The sequence below is a fragment of the Poecilia reticulata genome, chromosome 22, assembly GCF_904066995.2.
Source record: "Poecilia reticulata chromosome 22, P_reticulata-male-v2, whole genome shotgun sequence".
Classification (NCBI taxonomy): Eukaryota; Metazoa; Chordata; class Actinopteri; order Cyprinodontiformes; family Poeciliidae; genus Poecilia; species Poecilia reticulata.
This window is the reverse complement of record NC_088851.1, coordinates 19,323,260-19,344,622: the sequence shown is the minus strand read 5'-3', so window position 1 is coordinate 19,344,622 and position 21,363 is coordinate 19,323,260. Positions and strand designations below refer to the sequence as shown.

The window sequence follows — 21,363 nt, the reverse complement described above, 5'->3', positions numbered from 1 at the left end:
TTGTAGGAACAGTATGTAGAGGAACTTCAGAGAGCACAATTGTGGTTGACTGCTAATTAGTAGCATTTGCAAAAGAGTGAGTTTGCATGTCAGAAAGTGTAAGGACAAGTGCAACCAAAGTATGGAAATCCAAAAGTGCCATAATCCAATTAAAAAAAGTCTTTAAATCAATTTTTAGCAAAAATATGCATGCAAATAAAAGTATAAACGTGCAATAAATCATTTTTATTTTGAAAAGAAATAAAATGAGACAAGCCTTTTATTAAAAATTAATTTTTACCATAGATATTTATACATAATTAAACAGTATATTAGAAAACAATTTGGTTTATTGTGATCCTTAATATGGGATTTTACTGTATATGAAAATTAATATTTCACTTTTAATTACTAAATTGTGTATTTAACACATTGTTTACACATTTTAAAACCACGTGGATAAATATACATATTTTGAGTTTTATTTAAATGACATTTTTAATGAAATCAAATTACTGGATTGTGGCATGCTTGGTCTTCTATATATACAGACAGGATGATGGGGGGGGGAAGCTTCAGGGTTGAATAAGCTCAGAAACACAAACCAACTAGTTGGAAAATTTGTTAGATTTTCCAACTAGTGGTGGAAAATCTAACAGATCTTAAAAAGCCAGTAAGCACATGAGAGAAATGAGATGGAAACCAGGTGAATCTAATTGACTGACTGGCGACAGCTGGCAGAGGAATGGAAAACTTTGGGGAAATGTACTAACTTTAAGAATATGTAACTAAAATTAACACTACAGGGCAGAAACCAACATGAAAGACTTAACAAAAACAAAGCATGACACTACGTGGCTCTCTGTCTCGTTGTCCTCCTTATCTCAGCAGCTGGGAGGAGTTAAATGGATTTTCTGAGAAAATCCTCAGTATTGATTCAACTACTGGTTCGGCAGGTCGGTCCCGTGCAAACAACCTGACTTCTGATCAATTCCCCTTTTGCTGATGTGGCCACAGAACTTCCTGGTTTTGTTGGAACAATTTATTTTTTTGGGGGCAGAATCACGTGATGTCTCGAAAGCGACACCAGTTTTATTTCCATTTAAAGTTCCTTCATTTCATCCGTGTTTGGCGTTGAGTGTCATTCTATACGGGAGAACATGAAAGGCGACCAGGACACCAAGGAGATTAGTCCGGATTTGGGTAAAGATGTTCGGATCCAGGCTGACATCCCAAACGGGGAGTGCGGCTCGGCGCTCCCGACGCGCCTCTACAAGAGGCGCTGGGTGATTGTGCTCCTGTTCAGCGCTTATTCCCTGAGCAACGCTTACCAATGGATCCAGTACGGGATCATCAGCAACATCATCATGAAGTTCTACAACGTGGACGGCTTCGCTGTAGACTGGCTGTCCATGATCTACATGCTCGCGTACATCCCCTTCATATTCCCGGTTACCTGGCTGCTGGAGAAGTATGGACTGCGCTGCACTGCGCTGGTGGCCAACGCGCTCAACTGCGCAGGGACGTGGATAAAGGTGGCCAGCGCACGACCTGACCTGTTCTGGGTGACCCTACACGGACAGTCTGCCAGCGCTCTGGCTCAGGTCTTTATCCTCGGGATCCCCTCCAACCTGGCCTCGGTCTGGTTCGGAGCAAATGAGGTTTCCACCGCCTGCTCCATTGGGGTTTTTGGGAATCAAGTGAGTAAGTTGATGGGGCAACGTGGGGTAACATGGGCAAAAGGGGGAGCTGTTTGAAGTTGAGTACATTTCTGCCAAATACCTCAGAAACGTTTAGATCAGAAATTTTCAAAGAAAATAAACAAGGACAAGTTGATAAGTTGCTAGAAAAAAAGCAGAAATTTTGAGATTTAAGCTAAGAAATTTTCTAGAAAAAGCATCGACATTTCTGAATTTAAAAAAAATCTCAAATTTCAACTTTTTTTTCCATCTATTCACTGTGTTCATGCAGTCATCTTCAGTGCAAGGGGGAACTGTTTAAAGTACACCTATGACTGGGTTTAAAAAAAAATCTAAAATGTCAACTTTTTTCATTAACTGTAATGCTGGATAACTGTTTTTTGGGGTTTAAACACTAAACGTTTTGAGTTGAACCACTCTATTTCATTAACCCCAACAAAAAACTTTACTGCCAAAGCAACCCTAAACTATGATGCTGCTCCTATGTTCATGCAGTCAGTATTTTTTTTTCTGCTGTGGTTGTGGCACATTTCTCAGACAGCAACACGTCCTACAATGTAGCCAGGCCTGAATGTTTTCTTTGAAAGAGCAGACTTCTATTAGAATGCGACCATAAATTCCTGCAGCTTTGTTGTTGAGTTTTTGGCTGCCTGACCTGTTTTCTTGTCTTAATCATTTGAGGAACATTCAGCTTTTCGTAGTCCCATATTTTCTCCATTTACTGTCTCTCTGTCTTGTGCTTTGTACCCTTCTGCTGACTGATACGCCGATCCTTTTAAATCTTTCTTTTACTTATAAAAATAACAAAAAATTATCTCCGAGTTGACTTCAAATATAAACGTTAATTTGTGGTACAAAAACCTTTTCACTCCTTCACTAAACGATCAGATCAGCCCCAGCAGCTGCTTCTGCTCGTTAATCACTGCAGGAGGCTGACTGACCAGGACGAGGGTCTAAGCAAAACAAATAAATATACAATAGATCTACCATTCACATAACCTTAGATCTGTGGAAATTAATAATTTAGCAAAAAATAAATCTGGATATTTATGTTCATAATTCATTCTACTTCCACTTGTCAAAATTGACAAGGAGGTTAAAATCACTGCAGAATTACTAACGCAATGGCGCTCTATTGTATAGAGAAATACTTGCAGTATTAAAAGTGACTCTTTCAGGCTGTGTGTTTCTTCTCTTGACAACACAAAAGGCTGATAATGATGTTTGGTTTCCACTTACAGTCTGCTCCTCAACATGCATTAAAAATTTGTGAAAAATAAGCAGAAATTGAAATTTCATTCAGGATATGTCCACATAGCGAGCTGCATACCTCACTGTGGAGGGAGAGAATCATTTTTATATTTTTCCTTAAAGCGTATCAGTTTTTCTCTTATCTGCAAGACATAAAATGGGTCTTGGAAAAGTTTTTCATGTGACAGATTTATGCTTTCTGATCGAACTACTTTAGAAGTTTTTACTATGTGAAAAAGACTCCTCAAATCTATTGTCAAGTGTGAACTTTTTTTTTTAATTTCAGCATCTTCTTTCACCTGTGTTGGACACACATTCTGGTTGTTTTGTGGTTTAGGCCTTTAGTAACAATAAAAAGACCAATTTTTGTTCATGTTCACTTGCTTTGCCCTCTGTCCTTGAATCCTATGCTTCCTGGTTTTATTATGCGTTTTAATTCCTGCAGACATTCAGGAAATTTTTTGCAAAATCAATTTTATTAAATTTTTTTCCCCCCACATATGAAAATGCCAAATGAAATCAGCTCTCCTGGTTACTTTGAATGCTCCATGAAACCAGGAAACTGAGGACAAATGTGAATTTTAAATAGATCCATACATGCACTTTCTACTGGTTTTGTAATGTATTTGACATCTGCTTGTAAAAGGTATTTTCATTTTCTTTTTTTTGTCTGCAGTTGGGTGTTGCCATTGGGTTCCTGGTCCCACCCATACTTGTTCCTAATGTAAAGGATGTAGACGAGTTGGCGTATCACATCAGATTCATGTTCTACATCGGTGCGGGTGTGGCCACCTTCATCTTTGTACTTGTGGTCATCGGTATGTAAACTCCCCCAAAAGGGCATTAGGGTTCTGTGTTGTAGCTCTGTTTACATTAATCATCGTAAACCAATCTCCTCAGCAATTGATTCTTTGCACGACCATTTGTTTTGTAGTGTTTCAGGAGAGACCAGAGATCCCACCAACCCAGTCCCAGGCTCAAGCCAGGATTTCCCGCTCCACTGATTACTCTTACATGGCCTCCATCTGGAGGCTGCTGTGCAACAAGGCCTTCATGTTACTTGTGATCAGCTATGGTTAGTCCCTCTTGCTTAAAATGTGTGAAAACTGCCTTCACATTTATGGAAGACCCTGGCAAAGATGTGTAAAACCTTTCAACATATGTAGTTTAATGCAGTAGCATAATGTGTGAAAACTTTGGAAATGTTTATTTTTATGACCCTCCTAACAGCCTCTCCACACTGTCGTGTGAAGATGAACTTGGTTCCTCTTTCAGGGCCATTTGCCACTTTTCCATTTGTGTACCTGTTTAATAATTGTGCTGATATTTGATGGCTATACAGGGAATTTTTAACGATAAGCTTTTTTTCTTAGCCATTTCTTGATTCTGAAGATCGGCACACATCTGCCTACCTTAAAATTGCATGTCCTCTTTTCTTTGCTGCTAATGTGTAATTCTGTTTTATTTACAGCTGAATAATAAAGGTCTCTGTTTTTTTTTTTGCAGGGTTGAATGTTGGCAGTTTCTACGCCATTTCCACACTTTTAAACCGAATGATAATTGATCGCTACCCTGTAAGTTCCTTTATTTTATTGCTGGGGAAATGTTCTCTTCTGTGATGCTTCCTTTGTCCTTTCTTAGCACTGGTTGACATTTTCTATGTTTTAAGCTTTTGTACAATTCATTTTACCACCAAACTCTAAAGCTTCAGGACAGCTGACCATCACAAAAATAACATTTCTGGATGTTAGGAGTCTGGGTAAAATAATGACTGTGTTCCATGAATCAGTAATTAATGAATCAATAATTAATCACCCTGGTGTTTCACCTCAGGGTGAAGAGTTGAATGCTGGGAGGATCGGTTTAACCATTGTCATTGCTGGAATGGCAGGATCTCTCATCTGTGGCCTTTGGCTTGATAAGACCAAGACCTACAAGTAAGATCCTCCTCTAACTCTGTTTGTGAAACCTGATATTTGTAAAGGTAAAAGTGAGCCATGTTACTAGACATCAATGAGAAGCCAAACACTAATTTAGCACGAACAACAACCAGTGCAGGGATTTTTCTCCTGCAAAGTCCCTTTTATGTAATTTCATGTTCAATTGGTCAACGTATTCACACAATTAAATTAATCTGATGGCTACAAAATCAAAATACGGAGCTGACTTTAAAAAAATAAAAATAAAACATTGCTCCTCTCCAGAATGAGGTGTGTAAAACCTGAATGAATGAGGAAGAAAAAGTGGAAGAAAAGGTCAGGAGCTGGTTGTTCAGTGTGTTGTAACCAAATTTATGGTGAAAGGTGAAAATATGGCATTAAAGGTTTGACAATAACTGTATTCTTGTGTTCTGTGACATAAAATACTGTCACTATATTATATATTAGTTTCACATAATCTTGTTTTCTGATTCGTTCAGTTTTGGGTGTTCATTTACTGTTAGCCATAATCATTAGTTGGCAGAAATAAACACGGTATATCACTCTGAGTCTATAGTTTTTACATTTTGATTTGAATTACTGAAAGATCTTTTTTTTTCTTTCTTTTTTTTTGTCTAGTTTGAGAAACACTCGCAACCAATAATATTTAATTACTCAAGTTGAATTGAGATCAACAAGAATCCTGCAAGACTGTTTTTATACGCTTTTACGTAAAAAATGCTTAAAGTTCAATAAAAAGAATGTTTTTGAGTATAGCCTTTGCTGAAATCCTTCAAAGACCTGGAAAACCTTCAATTGAGGTTACTTTTGGGGCACATGAAGCTGAATTTAAAATAAAAAAAAAAAGTATTTTTATTTTTGGGAAGAATTATGATTGCATTCCTCAAAGTAAGTGTCTCCTTGTGTCTTCACCTGTTAGTGCGCCTCATTACAGGAAGCACAATCTACTGTGGCAGGTTAAAATCCTCAGATTCCTCACATGCCACAGTAAATGCATAGCTGTCAAAGCAGTTTGGCTCAGGTTTACTCTGGACCCTCACATTGTCTTACTGTGTCAGACATTCACTGGACTTTGCTATATCAACAAAATGTTTTGCAGCATAATTTACGCATGACTGTGCAAGAGGCTGTGTTCTCAAAGTAAGCATGTTTTGTTTTTTTTCCACAGAAAGTGGTTGGGATACACTTAATAATAGTGTTTTTAATAGTATTAATAGAGGTATATTTTTTTGGACTGCAAGCTAAATTTAAAAACTCAATTCCAAGTTAATGTCTTTAATTTTATCTAAAGATGTACTTTATACCTTTCAAACCTTTTTTTTGCTAATTTTTGTCTTGTCAAATGTTTAAGCCAATTTAAATGTAGATTTTAGGTATTTTTTAAAAAACATTCTTAAACATCTTAGTATTTGAACATCCTATATTGTTTTTCCATTGCTTCTAATTCTCTACATAGTCTGTAATTTTAGATAATTCAATGCAAAATTTGAAACTGCTAGTCATTGCATACGCTTGCTTATTTCTAGCTATATTTCTGTTACATTGAATTTGAGGGCTTATAGTCAGTGAAAACTCAACATGAACTCAGAAAATTTATAAAATATTCCAAATAAATAATTATTACACATAAACGATCATCACCGACACCCTGCAGCAGCTCACTACTAAAGAAGCTGGCAGTTCGGTGTGCTGAATCAAAGATATTTAATGGAAGTGGAAGAAAAAAGTGTTCAAAAACACAAAGGTGCATAACAGCAATAGCCTGGATAGAACTGAAATAAAAGCCACTCAAGTATTTCAGATTCATAAGTGTTATCTGAACATCCTGGTTAGCTTTGAGTTCTTACAGTTGGTGTGGATGTTTGGTATACTTATTATTAATAATTCTTTTAAAATTTCTTCCTCTGCAGACAAACCACCCTGGTGGTGTACATCTTCTCTCTGGTTGGGATGCTGGTTTACACCTTCACCCTGAACCTGGGGCAGCTCTGGGTGGTGTTCATCACCGCTGGAGTTCTAGGGTATGTAGACGAACTGAGCCGTTGATATACTGTGACATGTTCAAGGACATTTGAGTAGTACTAATTAAGACAATTAGTATGTGGGCAAGAGCAGCAGTACATCAGTGTAATTGTACTTGAGTAGAAATCCCAAAAGATTACTTGGTATGATTTCTGCAGCTTCTTCATGACCGGATATCTCCCTCTTGGCTTTGAGTTCGCAGTGGAGCTCACCTTCCCAGAATCTGAGGGAACCTCGTCGGGTCTGCTCAACTGTTCAGCTCAGGTTGGTTGTTGGTGGCACTGATTAACTGCACACTTTTAAACACGTGACATGTATTTACTTTTGGGCCATAAACACTTCTTATGGTATACTCTTGTTGCAGATTTTTGGAATCGTTTTCACCATTGTACAAGGAAAGATTATCGATAAATGGGGAACTTTACTTGGAAATGTGTTTCTGTGTATTTCTTTGCTAATTGGAACAGTAATAACAGGTGAGACACGAACATCAACATGTCACTTTGCAGCCACAAACTACAATTTCTTTATTGGGATTTTATTGCTATAGACCAAGGTCTGAAATCTTTACAGCCTAAAGAAACATTTTTACATAAGCAAGCATCTGTCCCCATTTTTACATGGGGACAGATGAAAATGAAAAAGCACTTGGATTCCAACCAAATAAGAAAATCAAATTCCAAAAGCATATCATTTAGTACTTTGTGTCATTCTTCACACTTTGACTCTTACTTGAAACATTTTAAAAACTCATATTCTTTCTACTTTTCAGCCATGCAGTGCTTTGTGTGGCTCTGTTGTGTAAAAACCCAACAAAACACATTAAAGTCTGCAGTTGTAACGTGACAAAATGTCAAAGGGCATGAAGACTTCAGCAAGTCCGTTTTTTTTTTTTTTTACTTGAGTAAGAGCTGTTATCATCTTTGGATGTTTGCTGCCCCCTAGTGGATACATTTAAAACAAATTTGTGAAAGTTGCTCGAACAGTTTTTGCCTTCAATATTGTTGTGGGACAAAAAAAAAGATAAAATCACTCAATCAGGTTTATTTTGTACGGTGTGCACAATACAGAGAGCTTGTAAGACAATCAATAATGAAGCACTGAGTCAACACATAGGTTTGATACTAAAACATGTGAGAAACAGTCTGGTTCCCATGTCGCTGCAGGAAAACGACTCCCAACCTTGTGTGTGTAACTCATACAGGTTCTTTCACAAGCACTTAATTTAATATGACCAGCAGGTGTTCATTTACAATAATTTTCCCATCACAATATGTTTGTACTTCATATTTTCATGCATAGTCAATTTGTGAAATAACTTGGATAAAGTTGTTTTCACTATTTTCTGTGAAGATCACCAGCTTTTTGCTGAACGTTGACTGAAAATCAGTTGTCAGGTTACAAAATTCTTTTCACACTATATGCAATTTGTTTAGGTTTTTTTGCACACTAATGTAAAGTTGCAGCACACAAGACATTTACTTGACACATTTTACCGTTTAGAATGTAGAAATATTCTTTCTTTTTAATTGCATCAACTTTAAACATTTAGTCTGCCAGTATAATACCTCTATTTCTCACAGGATTCATAGAATCTGACCTCCGGCGGCAGAAGGCCAATCAACAGGCTGAGGTGCAGCGAGTGAGTGTAAGTATCTGTGTGAGGTGCTTAAGGTCTGAAATGGGGATCTTTCACCAGGTCAGGTCCCAGTCTGGCTTGGTCTCTGCAGTTTCTTCTGGCTGCTTGGCTCCAGTTTTTCCTCATTGTAACATCCTGCTTGTTGATTTCTGGGGTTTCTTTGCTGTAGGGATAAACTTTTGTGTTGGTATGTCTAAGCCTTCAACAAAAAACACAAGCCTCCTTCTTGCTGCTTACAATGTACAAAAGATTGTCAGTTGCGTGGTTATGTTGTTGCGTGGTTATGTTTTGCTTCAGAAATGGCACTGCTTTCCAAGCTTTCAGTATCTGTGCAGCTGACTGCTTTAAGATATTTTGTCATTTAGAAATTAAATCGCAAAATATCTGATATTTTGTGATATTTTTGTGACTGCTCAATGAACTGAACAACTGTCATCCCAATGATTGTGCAAGTCATAACATTTCAGTAAAATTTTTCAATTTTGTAATATGTCATAATGGGAATAAACCCTTAAAATACATTTTGAGTAGGGAATCTGTATAGTTGGTTTTACTTTGAGCTGATTTAATAAACCAAATTTTACAGGGATACTATACTATACTATACTATACCATACTATAGTGTCATGTTATTCTAAAGACACCAAAAAAAGAGTAATGCAGAATAATATGTCCTGAAACAAAATGTTTTGGCATCCATCCGTTTGAATTTTTTCTTTAAAAAAACAAACAAACAAAAAAACCCTGTTAAATTTAACGTTAATTCACTGTTATCTGCAGCTTGCATTTTAAAACAAGCAAAATTCCTTGTTTTGTTTTTTGTTTTTTTTGCTTAAATTTGAATAAAAACGCAGCTTTGACTCAATACACCAGGACTCCTGCATACTTGTTTAACATAAGACCAGATTCTTTTGTCAATGGCTTTCAAAAAATACCTGGAAACTAAATTATTCTAGAAATTAAGTTTGATATTAAGTATGCTACAGTTTCCTTATTAAAGTCTGTACAAAGAGCTTGGTGGCCTAGTTGACAGGTTGCTGTAGGTGGGTGTGCAGGAGTTTCTGGAGCCACTGGTGGAGGTGATATGGTGTGAAGGTTAAAGATGACCCTATGGGTCCCCCAGATCTTTGATACTGGAGCTATGATTACAGCCTACAGAGTCCAAGACATCAGTGCGAGACTACGGGGCCACAGCAAGCAGCAGGAGTCATGACATTACCTCACAACTTCACAAAAATCTAAATGGATGTGACAACAAGGTAGGGTCATATGAGCAAAAACTCCCTGAAACCTCAAAGGTATGAAAACTATGGCAAACTGTAGCCCTTAAAACAGTTATATTCTTGATGCAAACAGAATTAGTTTGTGCTAAGTTTATTTGTATATCACATTTCATCAACAAGGGAGTTCAAAGTGCTTTTCATGATTAAAAACAGTCACCAGTTCTGAAAACAAGCAAACGTATCATTTTGTCAAATGTCGTCATCAATGCATATCAGATATGTTGATCAGTGTTCCACTTACTAGTCAACGACTCTAAAAAGGAGAGTTTTTAACCTAGATTTAAATAATCTGTATTTCAACAGTATTGCAGTCTTTTGGAAGTTTGTTCTACCATAAAAACTGAGTGCTGCTTCTTCATGTTTGGTTTTAATTACCAGAAGATCTGAGTGGTCTGGAAGGTTGATACAATGACAAGTCTTGTATTTTGGTCTTAATCTGTTCAGTAATTTATAAACTAACAAATGTATTTTTAAAGTTTGTTATCTGAGCTACAAGGAGCCAGAGTAAGGATGTTAACTGGGATGATGTGCACCATCTTCCTGGTTTTAGTGAGAACCCAAGCAGCAGCATTCTGGGTCAACAGTGGTCTTCTTTTCTTTCTTTCCTTTTTTCATAGGCAGACCTACAAAGACACTATTGATAAATGAGTTTCTCTTTGTCCTTCTGGGACTGTAGTCTTTTAATCCTGGAAATATTCTTCAGTTGGTAGAAGACTGCCTTTGTAAATGTCTTTATGCGACTCTGAATGTTCAGATCTGATTCAATCATCATTATGCCCAGATTTTGGATCTAGGTTCTAGTTGTGTATAATCTGCATAGTTATGGTAACTAATTAATGTTTTCTAAGCTGTAGTAGTGCTTATTGTCTGCCCATGTCTCTTCCAGATGATGACCTCTGATGTTCAAGAAGGTATCCTGAAGGAGAGGAAGTTCTAAGGTGAAATGATGTCGCCTCAGCAAACCACAAAGAGAAGAAACAAAGTCTTAAAGGACATGTCGGCATGTGTAAACATGACAAAGTAACTACAATGCAACATGCTGCTGTGACTAGTGAGTATATGGAGACTCTGACCATGATGGACACCCATCTTCGATTCTTTAGTATTAAGAACTGCTGCTCCTTTTTTACTGCACTGACGTGCTACAAAAATATCACATTAGTATTTAAAATGCAATTTCTAAACCAACCTTTATACACGTTTGAAATGCACTTTCAGAAAATGCATCACTTACAGTTGAGACAGTCTCTAATTTTCTGACTCCAATCTGTAAACATTCCAACAGGTTTCTTGGTAACAGATTTTCAGAACTTTTTAGATATTAATTTAAAGAGAAATTTTCAGTGTTTCCCGATACTTGTGCTGTGTTACTGAACTTAAGTATTTACTCTGGTGAAGGCACCTACGTATTTGTGAGTTCTATGTTTTGTCAGTGATCTTTAAATGCACACCATAACTGGGACGTCCTTCCTTTACATTGAGTAAGGCTCATATATCACCCGTTTGCCATTTAAGGATCACCTGGTTGGTATTCTGCCAAGTATAAATACTGATTGATGCTGTGCATCAGAGTACACTCACAGAGGTCAGTTTTCTCCTCATTTTACAAGAATATGTCTGAATCGCTATTTTAAAAATATCTAGAAGATGAAGAATTTTGGCACAAAACAAGATGGATGAAAAAGAAAATATGCCATTTTGCACACAAATGTCTTCACTGCATATTTTTTTCCAGAACAGAATACGAATGTAGAATATTTTAAGGTTGTGTGAACAGAGTTGGCACTGATTTCGGGTAATTCTTTTTTTTTTTTCTGGAAATTTATGTAGAATTTCACCTTGAATGTATGACATCATTTTCTACAGCAGATGGACTGTGATTATGAAACTTTAAAAACCAGGCTGGATGGCTGGGTGAATAGATGGATAGAGAAATGAATGACTGGAAAAATGGGTGGATGAATATTGAATAGAGAGGAGTGGATTGATACTGATTTACAGGTGCATAGATCAATGGATGGTGGGTAAATAAATGGAATGATGGGTTTATTGATTGATGAATTGGTACTAATTTCTGAAAATAGAATATCAAATGGTGTGGAAATGACTTTTATTTCCTTTGTCCATGTTTGTGGAAAATGCATACATTCAATTTTTTGTGTAGGAATATTGGATGATTTCCACATTTAATCAGATCATTCTGTAGCTGTGAGAAGGTCATTGCAGAATTATGTACTGTAACACTGCCAAACATTGACTACAAGTTTTTAGGGCTTTTGTACGTTGCACATTTATATTGGTGATAATAAATATTTCTGTGCTGCTGTAACAGTGAGTTTTTCCTTATTTGCACTCACCTCATGGCTATATTTCTGAATCACTGAGTTGTTCAGTAATTAAAGTATTTTTTAGATTTTTAATTTGCAAAACATTTTTCATAATGAACATTGGGGATTTAGGAAGCACCAGTAAATAAGACAGATTTAAATGACCTTAGAAAAACATGATATGGGAGACATGGCAAAGTACTAATCTACTAATATTAAAATTCCCACCAAAAACGGGTCAGAAAGAGAAGTAAAACGGGTTGCATGAAGAGCAGTTGGTAAGTTTAGGCTAAAAAAACCCCAAAACTTAAACTGACATAAATGAACCACAAGGGGGGATTTAAAAAAAAAAAAAGTATTAAAATGGGACAAAATTGCAACCAATAATGCAAAGGCTTAATGTCTGGAGAACCAGCTCGGTTTCTTCAGGAATCAAATTTGACCAAACACCCTAGAATCCCCAGATAGTTAACCTCAATATTCTTTAGGTAATTGGGTATTTTGTGCCTATTTGAAGATGGACTGATAGATCTGTGAATCATGAAGGACGTTTGATACATGTTTGAATTATATATTCATCAGAAGAAGAAATAAAACCATAAATGCTGGCAAAAATGAAGTTTAATTCAAATATCGAACATGGATGATTTTCTAAAAATAATGCAAAAAAAAACAAAAAAAAAACAATTACACCTTCAGAATCAAGATGTCTGAATTGCTCTGCAGATAAATAGTTTTTTATTGCGAATTCATAAAACCTCAACTTTGTTTCTGAGGTAAAAATCAATAAACAGCTACTGTGTGTGTGTGTGTGCTAAACACTTACATGATGCAGTTCTTTGGTAAGTCTGAACTGATAAAAAAAAAAGAGATGAAGTGAAAAAATTATATTCCAGATTACCATGCGGCTTAATCCTTTTATAATATTGCTAGGTAAACCCAGAACTGGATTTACCCAGTTGGTAAACCCAGAACTACTGCACTGTCAACAATAAAATATATATTTATACAAAGGATGTAAAGGGTAAAATACAAAGTCTCTCAAAAAAGTAATTTATATGTGTACTTCTTTCATAATGCCAAAGCCAGCACACAATTACTGGTCCAAGCCTGTGTGCTGGTGGTGGATTCGGAAAATAGGAGGAGGAGGAAACTAGTTTCGCTTCTTCTGCCGTGCTCCTGTTTCTTCCTGAGTCTCTGGAAAACATTGGAATCCAATAAGCATTCCTATGATGGAAAAACCTGGGAAAAGCAAGATGAGATGTGATGCTTTTCAAATGAATAAATTTCCAGTAAAAGTTTCAAGCATAAAATCCTAAATTTGAGGCGATTACCCCTCCATACTCACTTGCAACAATAAGTGGTGCCATCACTCCAATAGTCAGTGGTGCAGTTTTGTAGATGAATGCTTCCGACAGAAAGTGACCCAGTGCCAACACAAATGTCCATAAAGTAATGTGATACAGCCTGTAGAAGCCAATATGTATTAATATGACAATAAGACTGTAAACCAAGAGCATGTAGGAGTTTTAAAACGTAACCGTATAGCTTACGTTCTGTTCTGGATATCAATGGCACAGGCACAGCGGATGATTGACGACAGCAATGTCCAAATACCAAATGTTCGAGCTTGGAGACCATTTACTAGAGAAAGTAGAGGAGTAGAGAGAGAGGCATAATAAAGCAGTCAGTATATGTAAGAATTTTTTAAAGCCTGTTTTTAATTAGCTACATGATCATAAAATAAACCTGTGTAGATCAACATTTGCCAGTTCTCTCTCCTTCTGGGTGGTGTGGTGTGAGTCTTGTAATTGTTTAACAGTCGCTGACATCAATCCGAGGATTTTTTTTTTTCCTACTCCAACATTCGACCGAGATGTTTGAGGGGTTTCTTGCATGTAAAGTCTATTTCAAATCAATATCTGTGCTTAATCCTTTTACTATCATTATAAATGTTCTCAAATATTCTGCTCTGATACTTGATGTTCGATTTTATAATGGTCTGCTGGTCCAGATCCCCAAACCGTGACACTTCCAGCTCCATGCTTTTCAGTATGAGGTTTGTTTCCTGTATGTGGTTTAAGCCAAACACATTTTCTGTTCTTGTTGTGTTATGTCAGATTTTTAACTGATTTGAGTTCCAAAACCCTTTGCAAACGCATAAGTTGCAAAACGATGTGGCCAAATTTATCCCAAATCAGAAATCGAATATCAGAACTGTTAGAAAACACACGGGTTGTTCCTAACTTTTCCATCTGACATTATAAATACTCACCAAACTCTGGCGTTCCCGTGTACAGTTTCTCTGAGAGGAAGCTGTGGTCCCTGAAGCTCTGCACGGTGTTTCCCATGGCGATGACGGACACCATCACCAGCCAGCTCCGGAGAACGTTCAGAAAACGGCTCATATTTGCAGTCAGTGACGCACCTGTCAGAGAGTCTGTCGACTCACAGCAGTCCAGGAAAGCTCAGACCGCAGGAGCAACTGAGCGGCTTAACACACACATTCAAGGTCATCTGTCAGGAGATTACAATCATTAATATCTCTAAACAGACTAATATTTTTGTAAATTCGTCAATGAGGGGAAAAAAACAAAGAAAACCATAGCTACCCACCAGCGATAGTCAAACTACAGCGTCGTCATGTTTCTAAAATACAATCTGGCAAGACTAAAAACCACAGGTGGACGTCAGCCAACCGAGTATTTAGCTACATTTGAAACGGTGACTTTTCCCCAATCTTTGCCCACAGGGTAAGCCAATAACAAGACTCCAAAAAATGGCTCCATTCAATCGAACCATTATTATGATTGGTCGTCCTAAAACTTAAGGTACCGCCCAATTTCTTAAGCGGACCAATAACAATTCACCCATTCGTATAGCGAGTAGACAGCATGTTAGTGTTTCTAGATAGGGGAGGGGCTAGTAGATGTCACTGCAGATTTTATTACACTGTAACAATTAATTGCATAATTTTGGGGTTTGGCTTGAAACATGGGCTGAAATTATACTTAGGGATGATTTACAACAGAAATGGTCTCATTAATTTTGACTTTAGAAAACCACACAACAAAATCTAAGCCAGACGTGCTAAAATTGCATGACACATTTACAAAGTTCAGAGGGTTTCGAACAGCATAAAATTGAAGTATTTTTCAGGTTCTGATATATTGAGAGGGAAGAAAAAGGGAAGAAAAATACATGTTCTCTCAGACTTTGTTTATGTTTGTCCAACCATCAATCTGTCATTTGCTTTTCCTCATCCCACATTCAGCCTTCTGACTGTATGCTGTCTTGAACTTCTACTTTGCTATTGTACTTATATCTAAATTAAGTCTGGTTCAAGAAGTGTTTTGCTTATTCAAAAAGACGAAAAAAGTGATCTGAAACCATAGGTAAATCAATTATCTGGCCACAACAGGATTGTCAAGATGTCATAAGTTTGAAAATAAATTAGATAATTATAAAATATCAAGGTGGAATGAATATATTGTAAAATCAGGAAGTAGGTTTGTGACATGTCTCCCAGTTTTGTTTTTTTATATTACAAATAGCAGTGGCAATGAAAACTGAAAGATGACACATTCACATCTCTGCACAACGTGTCTCAGTCATAGAAGGTGGTAATAACATTTAAGATCACAATGTTACGTCACACCATAAAAAAACTTTTCAATGCAGAAATGAGGGCTTAATAAAAGGTATTGAATGGGTTGGTAAAGATAGCGCAAGTCGACACATATGGAATTTTACATGAGATTCGGATTTAATTTCATGATGTGAATCAAATAAATGTAAAAAAAATATTTACATTAAAATAATCCAAAAACGATTTGACAACACCTGCTGTAAAGGGGGATTAACGTTTAGTTTAAACGTTCCTCACATGGACAACCGTTTTTAGCTAGTGCGCATGCCCACTGCACTGTTGCTACTCAGTTGTTGTAGTAACCAGGAAGATTAACGGTGCTATGATGCTTCCGCCTGCTAGTTAGCTGTTAGCGTTTCTGCACCGGAAGGTACGGGTAAGTTTATATTGGTTCACATTTATACTTAGGTTCAGTAATAATGTTACTTTGGTTTTACATCTAAAGTGACTCTGTTTTGGTTGGTACCAGCATATGGTATAACCGCCAGTCCGTGCCAACGTCTTGTGTGTGTGCAGTAAGAAGGTTTCATCGCCGCCACAGGTAGATTTTGTATGAACTAATTTATACATTTAATGCGTGTGTCGGTATTTACTGCTTAGAGAAATTAGTGCAACAGACGTATAATATGTGTACGGACATATGTAACCACCATTATTCTCAGTAGAACATTTTTCGGTATTACCTGGAGGATTTCACCGGGTAGTCAGCCGGACTTTGATGGGAAAATGCCAGCCGTGGTTCGGGAGAAAGAGGACTCAGAGTCTTCTTCTGAGGACGAACATGGGTAATCTCAGAACTCCTCTTCTGCTGTTTGATGCACTTTAAAAATAGCAATCTGTTCTAGACACTTGCTGTGGGATATTTTTTGTGGTGTGGAAACAAATGTAAATATATTCAGGATGTAAAACATTTTATTTAATAATCTTATTATATCTTACAGTATATCTATATCTTAGCAGTTGGTTTTAGACAAAATTAAAAATGATGAGCTCTGTCTTTTTGTGCAGTCATATTTTGGGACAGCTTGTGTGTTGGAGTGAAAGTACAGCCAAATGCAGTTGATGACAAGCAACACTTTGGTCTGTTAGAACACAACGCAATTAAACTAATTACCAATCTGTCTTACATTATTTGAACAATAGCCTGTGTGTAAACATTTGGTGGAAGTGGGAGGCAATGCAATACAGTATCTGTAATACTGGTATTTAAATGCCACTCATCCCATTTTGGATCTAAGCTCATTGTGTTTCATGTTTTACATATACTATATGCTGAACAACTGAAGAGTTATTAGAATAAACACAATTTGTGGTTATTGTATATTGTATGTTATTGTATACTTTAGTCTGTTTTTTGTATTTAAAATAAAAATAATTTGATTGAATTCTACAAAACTATATTTTCAGTCACCACAAAAACATAATATCGGCCTTAAACGAGCGTAAAAAAGTGTAGATATTTAGCATAATTTTGCTTCAGTCTGATTTTTTTTTTGCTCATATCTGAAATTTCAAATAAATCAACCATTCTTAATATAAGCATTCCAATTGTAGGTTTTCTATTTTAATGGTCTTTAGCGTATTGCACAATGTTTTCTCTACCATTACAAGCTGCAGAGAGGCTCTTTCTCAAAGTGTGTGCAGCTTGTGTAATTAGACTGTCCTCTTTAGTCTCACTTAGGTTCTTACCTTGCTGATCCCTTGGCTGACACTACAATATGTGCCTCTTAAGATATGATTAATATGCCACTTTGATGGATCAAGATCATAGTTTTTTTTTCCTAGTCTATATCTTCACAAATTGTTATAGTTTATCTAAATTGTGTTATTTAATTGTTGGCGTACAATCTCTAGGGATAGTTTGAGAAATTCTAATTAAATACATTCAAACCAAAATGTGTTTTAGACTAAATCAGATCTCATCATTGTAGAGTTTGTTATATATTTTTGATATGCAGAGAATAAGCTAGCTCTCCACTGTGAATGTGGCAGCTGGTCTTTCTTCTTTTGGCCAAATAATTCCCTCTTCAAGCTATTCTTAGTCATACCTTACTGACCATTACTGTATCATCTGCTTTCAGCGTGCTTGTCCTAAGTCAGTTTGTGTTGACTAAAAATTCGTATATTTCTCTCATTATAACAGCAATAAGACATTTATTTTGAAAACTAATATTTAACTAACACTAGTCATGTAACATAAAATAAAATATAGTATAGCTATTGTGCTTTTCAACCTTATCTTTTGTATTAGGAGGAATCAATAATGTAGAATAGGGCAATGTACAACAATCAGGCAACACATTACACTGAATAATTCAAAGTACTACTAAGTATAACTTTACAGATACTACTAAAGATACTAGAGTCCAAAGTGATGCATGTGTACTCTGAATGAACATACACTAATAAATGCAATATTCCAAGAGTGCAAGACACAGAGCAGTACAACTTTAGTGTTTTGTTTTTATTTTGTTCCATGAAAATAGTATTAGAGAGATCTTAAATATAAGAATTATTAGCTGTTTTGAGTAAAACACAAAATAATGGTTTCAGTTTGGCATGGTAGTTGGCTAACAACACTTTGTTTTTGCAGAACTTGTCAGACTATACATTGTCTTGCTGAGAAAAAGAAGGACTTGCTGGTGTGAAATTTACAATTCTTGAGAAAAAAAATGTTAACCTTTTCTTAACAGTGTTTGCTGCCTGTATTTGGTCTTAGTTTCAGTAAGTAAGGTACAGTGACAGTGTTATGATATTTTGAAAGTTTGCTCAAAGTTTTCTAGCATATTGTTTGCTGGTCCCTCATTTTCAGTTGGAAGTATTTTCATTTCAGGTATCTTTTATTCAATGCCTTTCTTAAGCAATTTAAGTTGAATGAGTTCCGAGATGCAGTTGTGATCAGACTTTTATTTTTATCTGGTATATCCATTTAAAATATCGGGATAGTTTATCAAGTGTATTCATCTTGATATCTCAGTGAAACTTATTTTCCACACAGTTTCACATAGTTGCTTTGAAAACTGGATGGAGGAATTGTTTACATTTCACCCACTTTATCTGTACCAGTCATACCTGATTGAGTCGCACTTCATCACTGTCATGCCTTATCTTATATTTGCTATGTGATATGCATGTCACTACTGGTTTGAAGTTGTTGTCTGAGGGTGAGATACGACAGGGGGGGATGCATTTGTTACTGGCCTTGCCAGATTCTTGTCTTTATCTGGCTCAGATCCATGCTTTTTTGTAATGATAAGGCATGGGCTAGTATGAGATTTTTAAAAGTAAAAACCGTGATTACACAACAGCTGGGTTCTTGCACAGAAATTTAAAACCGAAATGTATAACATTAACTATTTCCCTTTAAAACAAAACAGAAATAATAGTTATTTCTACTGCTACTAAAATATTTTAACGTATTTATAAATAAACATAGCGTAATTATATCTTACTAACAATGATGTGAGGTATTCCATAGCTCTGTCTTTTGCAACTTTGATGATTTACAAATATTATTTTTAAAAAATTTTTTAAACAGGTAAAGGCTGCTTAACAGGTAAAGCAGACCATAACAGTGCTACAATTTAGCTATTAAACAGAGCAAAACAAAGCTTCTTTCATATTATGAACACAATGAATCCATGGAGTTGAGGAAAACCTTGTTACACTGACCAGCAGCCATCCTGTACCTAGTAATGACTGCTAAAATTTTGGGCTATAACATTCAAAGTGGTTGTAATTTTTCTTATTAATTACTCAGTAATGCTTTTTACTCACTAGGTTTTTATGTCACATGTCTAATTTTCCGAGTAGAGAACATCCTTGCGTCGCATGGAGTGGCATTAGCAGGACAATCCCAGTTATTGTTTTTCTACCCGAAGCTGTTGTTTCAAAAAACAGACGTATCTGCTCTGTTGGAGGTACAAACATTTAAAGTTATATAACACATTTTAAATGTAGAGCATCAATAAGTTGGACAGTCTAATTTTTGCCTGTCTCTTGTGTGTTTCCTTTCACCAGAGAGATACAATATGTCCTTCAAGATTGTTCGCACAGATAGCCGCCTAGTACGACGAATACTCACAAATCATGGGTTTCATGAGGTAATGCTCATTCTTCATTCATGCAGGTTTAAAAGATTTGTGTCCCTTAGGACGAAAACAAACATTTAGCTTTTTCTTTCATCTGTTTACTCCCAATGCAACTGTCAGAGCTGCTCTGGAGAAAACAATTACACATTCAAAGCATTATCAATGGGTGCAATCCTCTGTTTGGTTAACCTTTAAACCTCTTTTATGTTTTAGTCATGTGCTTGTTGACTTTCATTTGACCAGTGATCAAATTAACCTGAGTGTCTGCCACTAAAGAGCCACACTTTATTACACTTTATTACAAACATATGGTGGTAGCCCCAAAAACAAAGTAGTTGTTTGAATTTTGTATTCTGATAAATATTATTTTTAGTAATGTATTTATTTAGTGTAAAACTGAGCAAAGCATTCTCATGGCACAAAGGAAAATCTTTGGGTTGGCTGTTTTTCTGATGTAATTTTAAAAGTCCATGCTGTAATTTTGTCCATTGGCCATGGAGTGATCTGGTTCTGAAATTCACATAATTCAGTGCTGGTCTTGGATTTTATTTCACAGTGCATGGCAGGGATTTAACTAACTTTATTTTAGTGATTTGCTTTATGGGATGCGATTCAGCACAAGTCGGTCCACGTTTCTGTCATCCAGGTTCACCCAAACAGTAACAACTTCAACCTGATGTGGACTGGATCTCACCTCAAGCCTTACCTACTACACAGCCTTCAAGAGTTCCAGAAGGTCAACCACTTTCCCAGGTACGCTGAAATACCCGGGTGTCCTGTTACTGGTTTCTGTATTATAAATAACACTACTAATCCTTTCCAAACCCCTCAGTTCAGGCAATGTATTTTTTGGCTTCTCCTGCAACACACATTTAGTTTGGACCGGTGCCTCTCTGAAGCATGAAATGAATCACGCTGTCAGGCAGGGGGTGTTCTATGACTGTCATCTATTTCTGTATTTGTTATGCCATGTCAAAGTAGAGCACGTTTTAAACTGAAATCTCTGCTGATTTCCAGGTCATATGAATTAACTCGCAAAGACCATCTGTATAAAAACATCCAGCGGATGCAGCAGACTTATGGCTTCAAAAACTTCCATATAATTCCTCAGACCTTTGTGCTTCCCTCTGAGAGCGAGGAGTTCCGCAGTAAGACCCTCTCCTGATTCACCTAGCTTAAGCAGAGCTGCCTTTATGATATAGAATGCTTGGAAAAGTATTAATACCCCTTCAACTTTTTTCACATTCAGTCAAATATTACAACCATCGACTTCAAATTATTTAATTGAAACTTAACACAATAATTGTGCCTAGTTATGTAGTGGTGGAGGGGAGAGATTAAATGGTTGTTTACCAATAAAATGGTGAAAAGTATGATGTACATTTGTATTCAGCTCCATTTAATATAATAGCCCGAAATAAAATCCAGCAAAACAATTTAGCTCAACAAGTCACTTGATTAGCAAATGAAGCTCCACCCTGT

General features: G+C 36.4%; 3 protein-coding genes across 14 annotated transcripts in view; 2 read left to right on the top strand and 1 right to left on the bottom strand.

The window, feature by feature from the left end:
- Positions 1-718: 718 nt before the first annotated feature.
- flvcr2a (FLVCR choline and putative heme transporter 2a) lies at positions 719-12,143 on the top strand. 2 transcript variants are annotated; one of them, XM_008400258.3, is made up of 11 exons: positions 719-1,679; positions 3,607-3,748; positions 3,865-4,005; positions 4,437-4,504; positions 4,764-4,867; positions 6,781-6,891; positions 7,051-7,156; positions 7,257-7,368; positions 8,476-8,540; positions 9,683-9,790; positions 10,701-12,143. In XM_008400258.3, the coding sequence occupies exons 1-11, from the start codon at positions 1,140-1,142 to the stop codon at positions 10,749-10,751; spliced, it is 1,548 nt and encodes a 515-aa protein (XP_008398480.2). In that variant the 5' UTR covers positions 719-1,139; the 3' UTR covers positions 10,752-12,143. The 2 variants fall into 2 exon arrangements, with proteins under 2 accessions (XP_008398480.2, XP_008398481.2); XM_008400259.3 differs by lacking the exon at positions 9,683-9,790.
- A 601-nt stretch (positions 12,144-12,744) lies between these two features.
- erg28 (ergosterol biosynthesis 28 homolog) lies at positions 12,745-14,925 on the bottom strand. 2 transcript variants are annotated; one of them, XM_008400261.2, is made up of 5 exons: positions 14,758-14,925; positions 14,417-14,634; positions 13,695-13,785; positions 13,490-13,608; positions 12,745-13,383 (listed from the first exon to the last, which is right to left on the bottom strand). In XM_008400261.2, exons 2-5 carry the CDS (start codon positions 14,547-14,549, stop codon positions 13,295-13,297), a joined length of 432 nt encoding a protein of 143 aa, XP_008398483.1. In that variant the 5' UTR covers positions 14,550-14,634; positions 14,758-14,925; the 3' UTR covers positions 12,745-13,294. The 2 variants fall into 2 exon arrangements, with proteins under 2 accessions (XP_008398483.1, XP_008398482.1); XM_008400260.2 differs by having other exon boundaries at positions 14,417-14,658; positions 14,758-14,924.
- A 1,128-nt stretch (positions 14,926-16,053) lies between these two features.
- Positions 16,054-21,363, top strand: part of ttll5 (tubulin tyrosine ligase-like family, member 5) — a 65,195-nt gene continuing 59,885 nt past the window's right edge. For 7 of the 10 annotated variants that reach the window (XM_017302496.2, XM_008400269.3, XM_008400268.3 and 4 more), the window contains exons 1-7: positions 16,058-16,166; positions 16,260-16,331; positions 16,456-16,575; positions 19,604-19,710; positions 19,811-19,893; positions 20,528-20,634; positions 20,899-21,029. In XM_017302496.2, the coding sequence (XP_017157985.2) occupies positions 16,517-16,575; positions 19,604-19,710; positions 19,811-19,893; positions 20,528-20,634; positions 20,899-21,029 (487 nt within the window). In that variant the 5' untranslated portion in view covers positions 16,058-16,166; positions 16,260-16,331; positions 16,456-16,516. Of the gene's footprint in view, positions 16,167-16,259; positions 16,332-16,452; positions 16,576-19,603; positions 19,711-19,810; positions 19,894-20,527; positions 20,635-20,898; positions 21,030-21,363 lie in introns of all 10 variants that reach the window. The other 3 variants (XM_008400266.3, XM_008400264.3, XM_008400263.3) reach the window with 3 other exon arrangements.

Coding starts and splice junctions, on each gene's coding strand:
- flvcr2a (XM_008400258.3), top strand. CDS start 1,140: ATGAAAGGCGACCAGGACACCAAGGAGATTAGTCCGGATTTGGGTAAA. Junction 6,892..7,050: donor ATCACCGCTGGAGTTCTAGG/GTATGTAGACGA, acceptor TGATTTCTGCAG/CTTCTTCATGACCGGATATC. Junction 8,541..9,682: donor CTGAGGTGCAGCGAGTGAGT/GTAAGTATCTGT, acceptor CTATGATTACAG/CCTACAGAGTCCAAGACATC.
- erg28 (XM_008400261.2), bottom strand. CDS start 14,549: ATGAGCCGTTTTCTGAACGTTCTCCGGAGCTGGCTGGTGATGGTGTCC. Junction 13,786..14,416: donor CACGGGAACGCCAGAGTTTG/GTGAGTATTTAT, acceptor TACTTTCTCTAG/TAAATGGTCTCCAAGCTCGA. Junction 13,384..13,489: donor GGCACCACTTATTGTTGCAA/GTGAGTATGGAG, acceptor TGCTTTTCCCAG/GTTTTTCCATCATAGGAATG.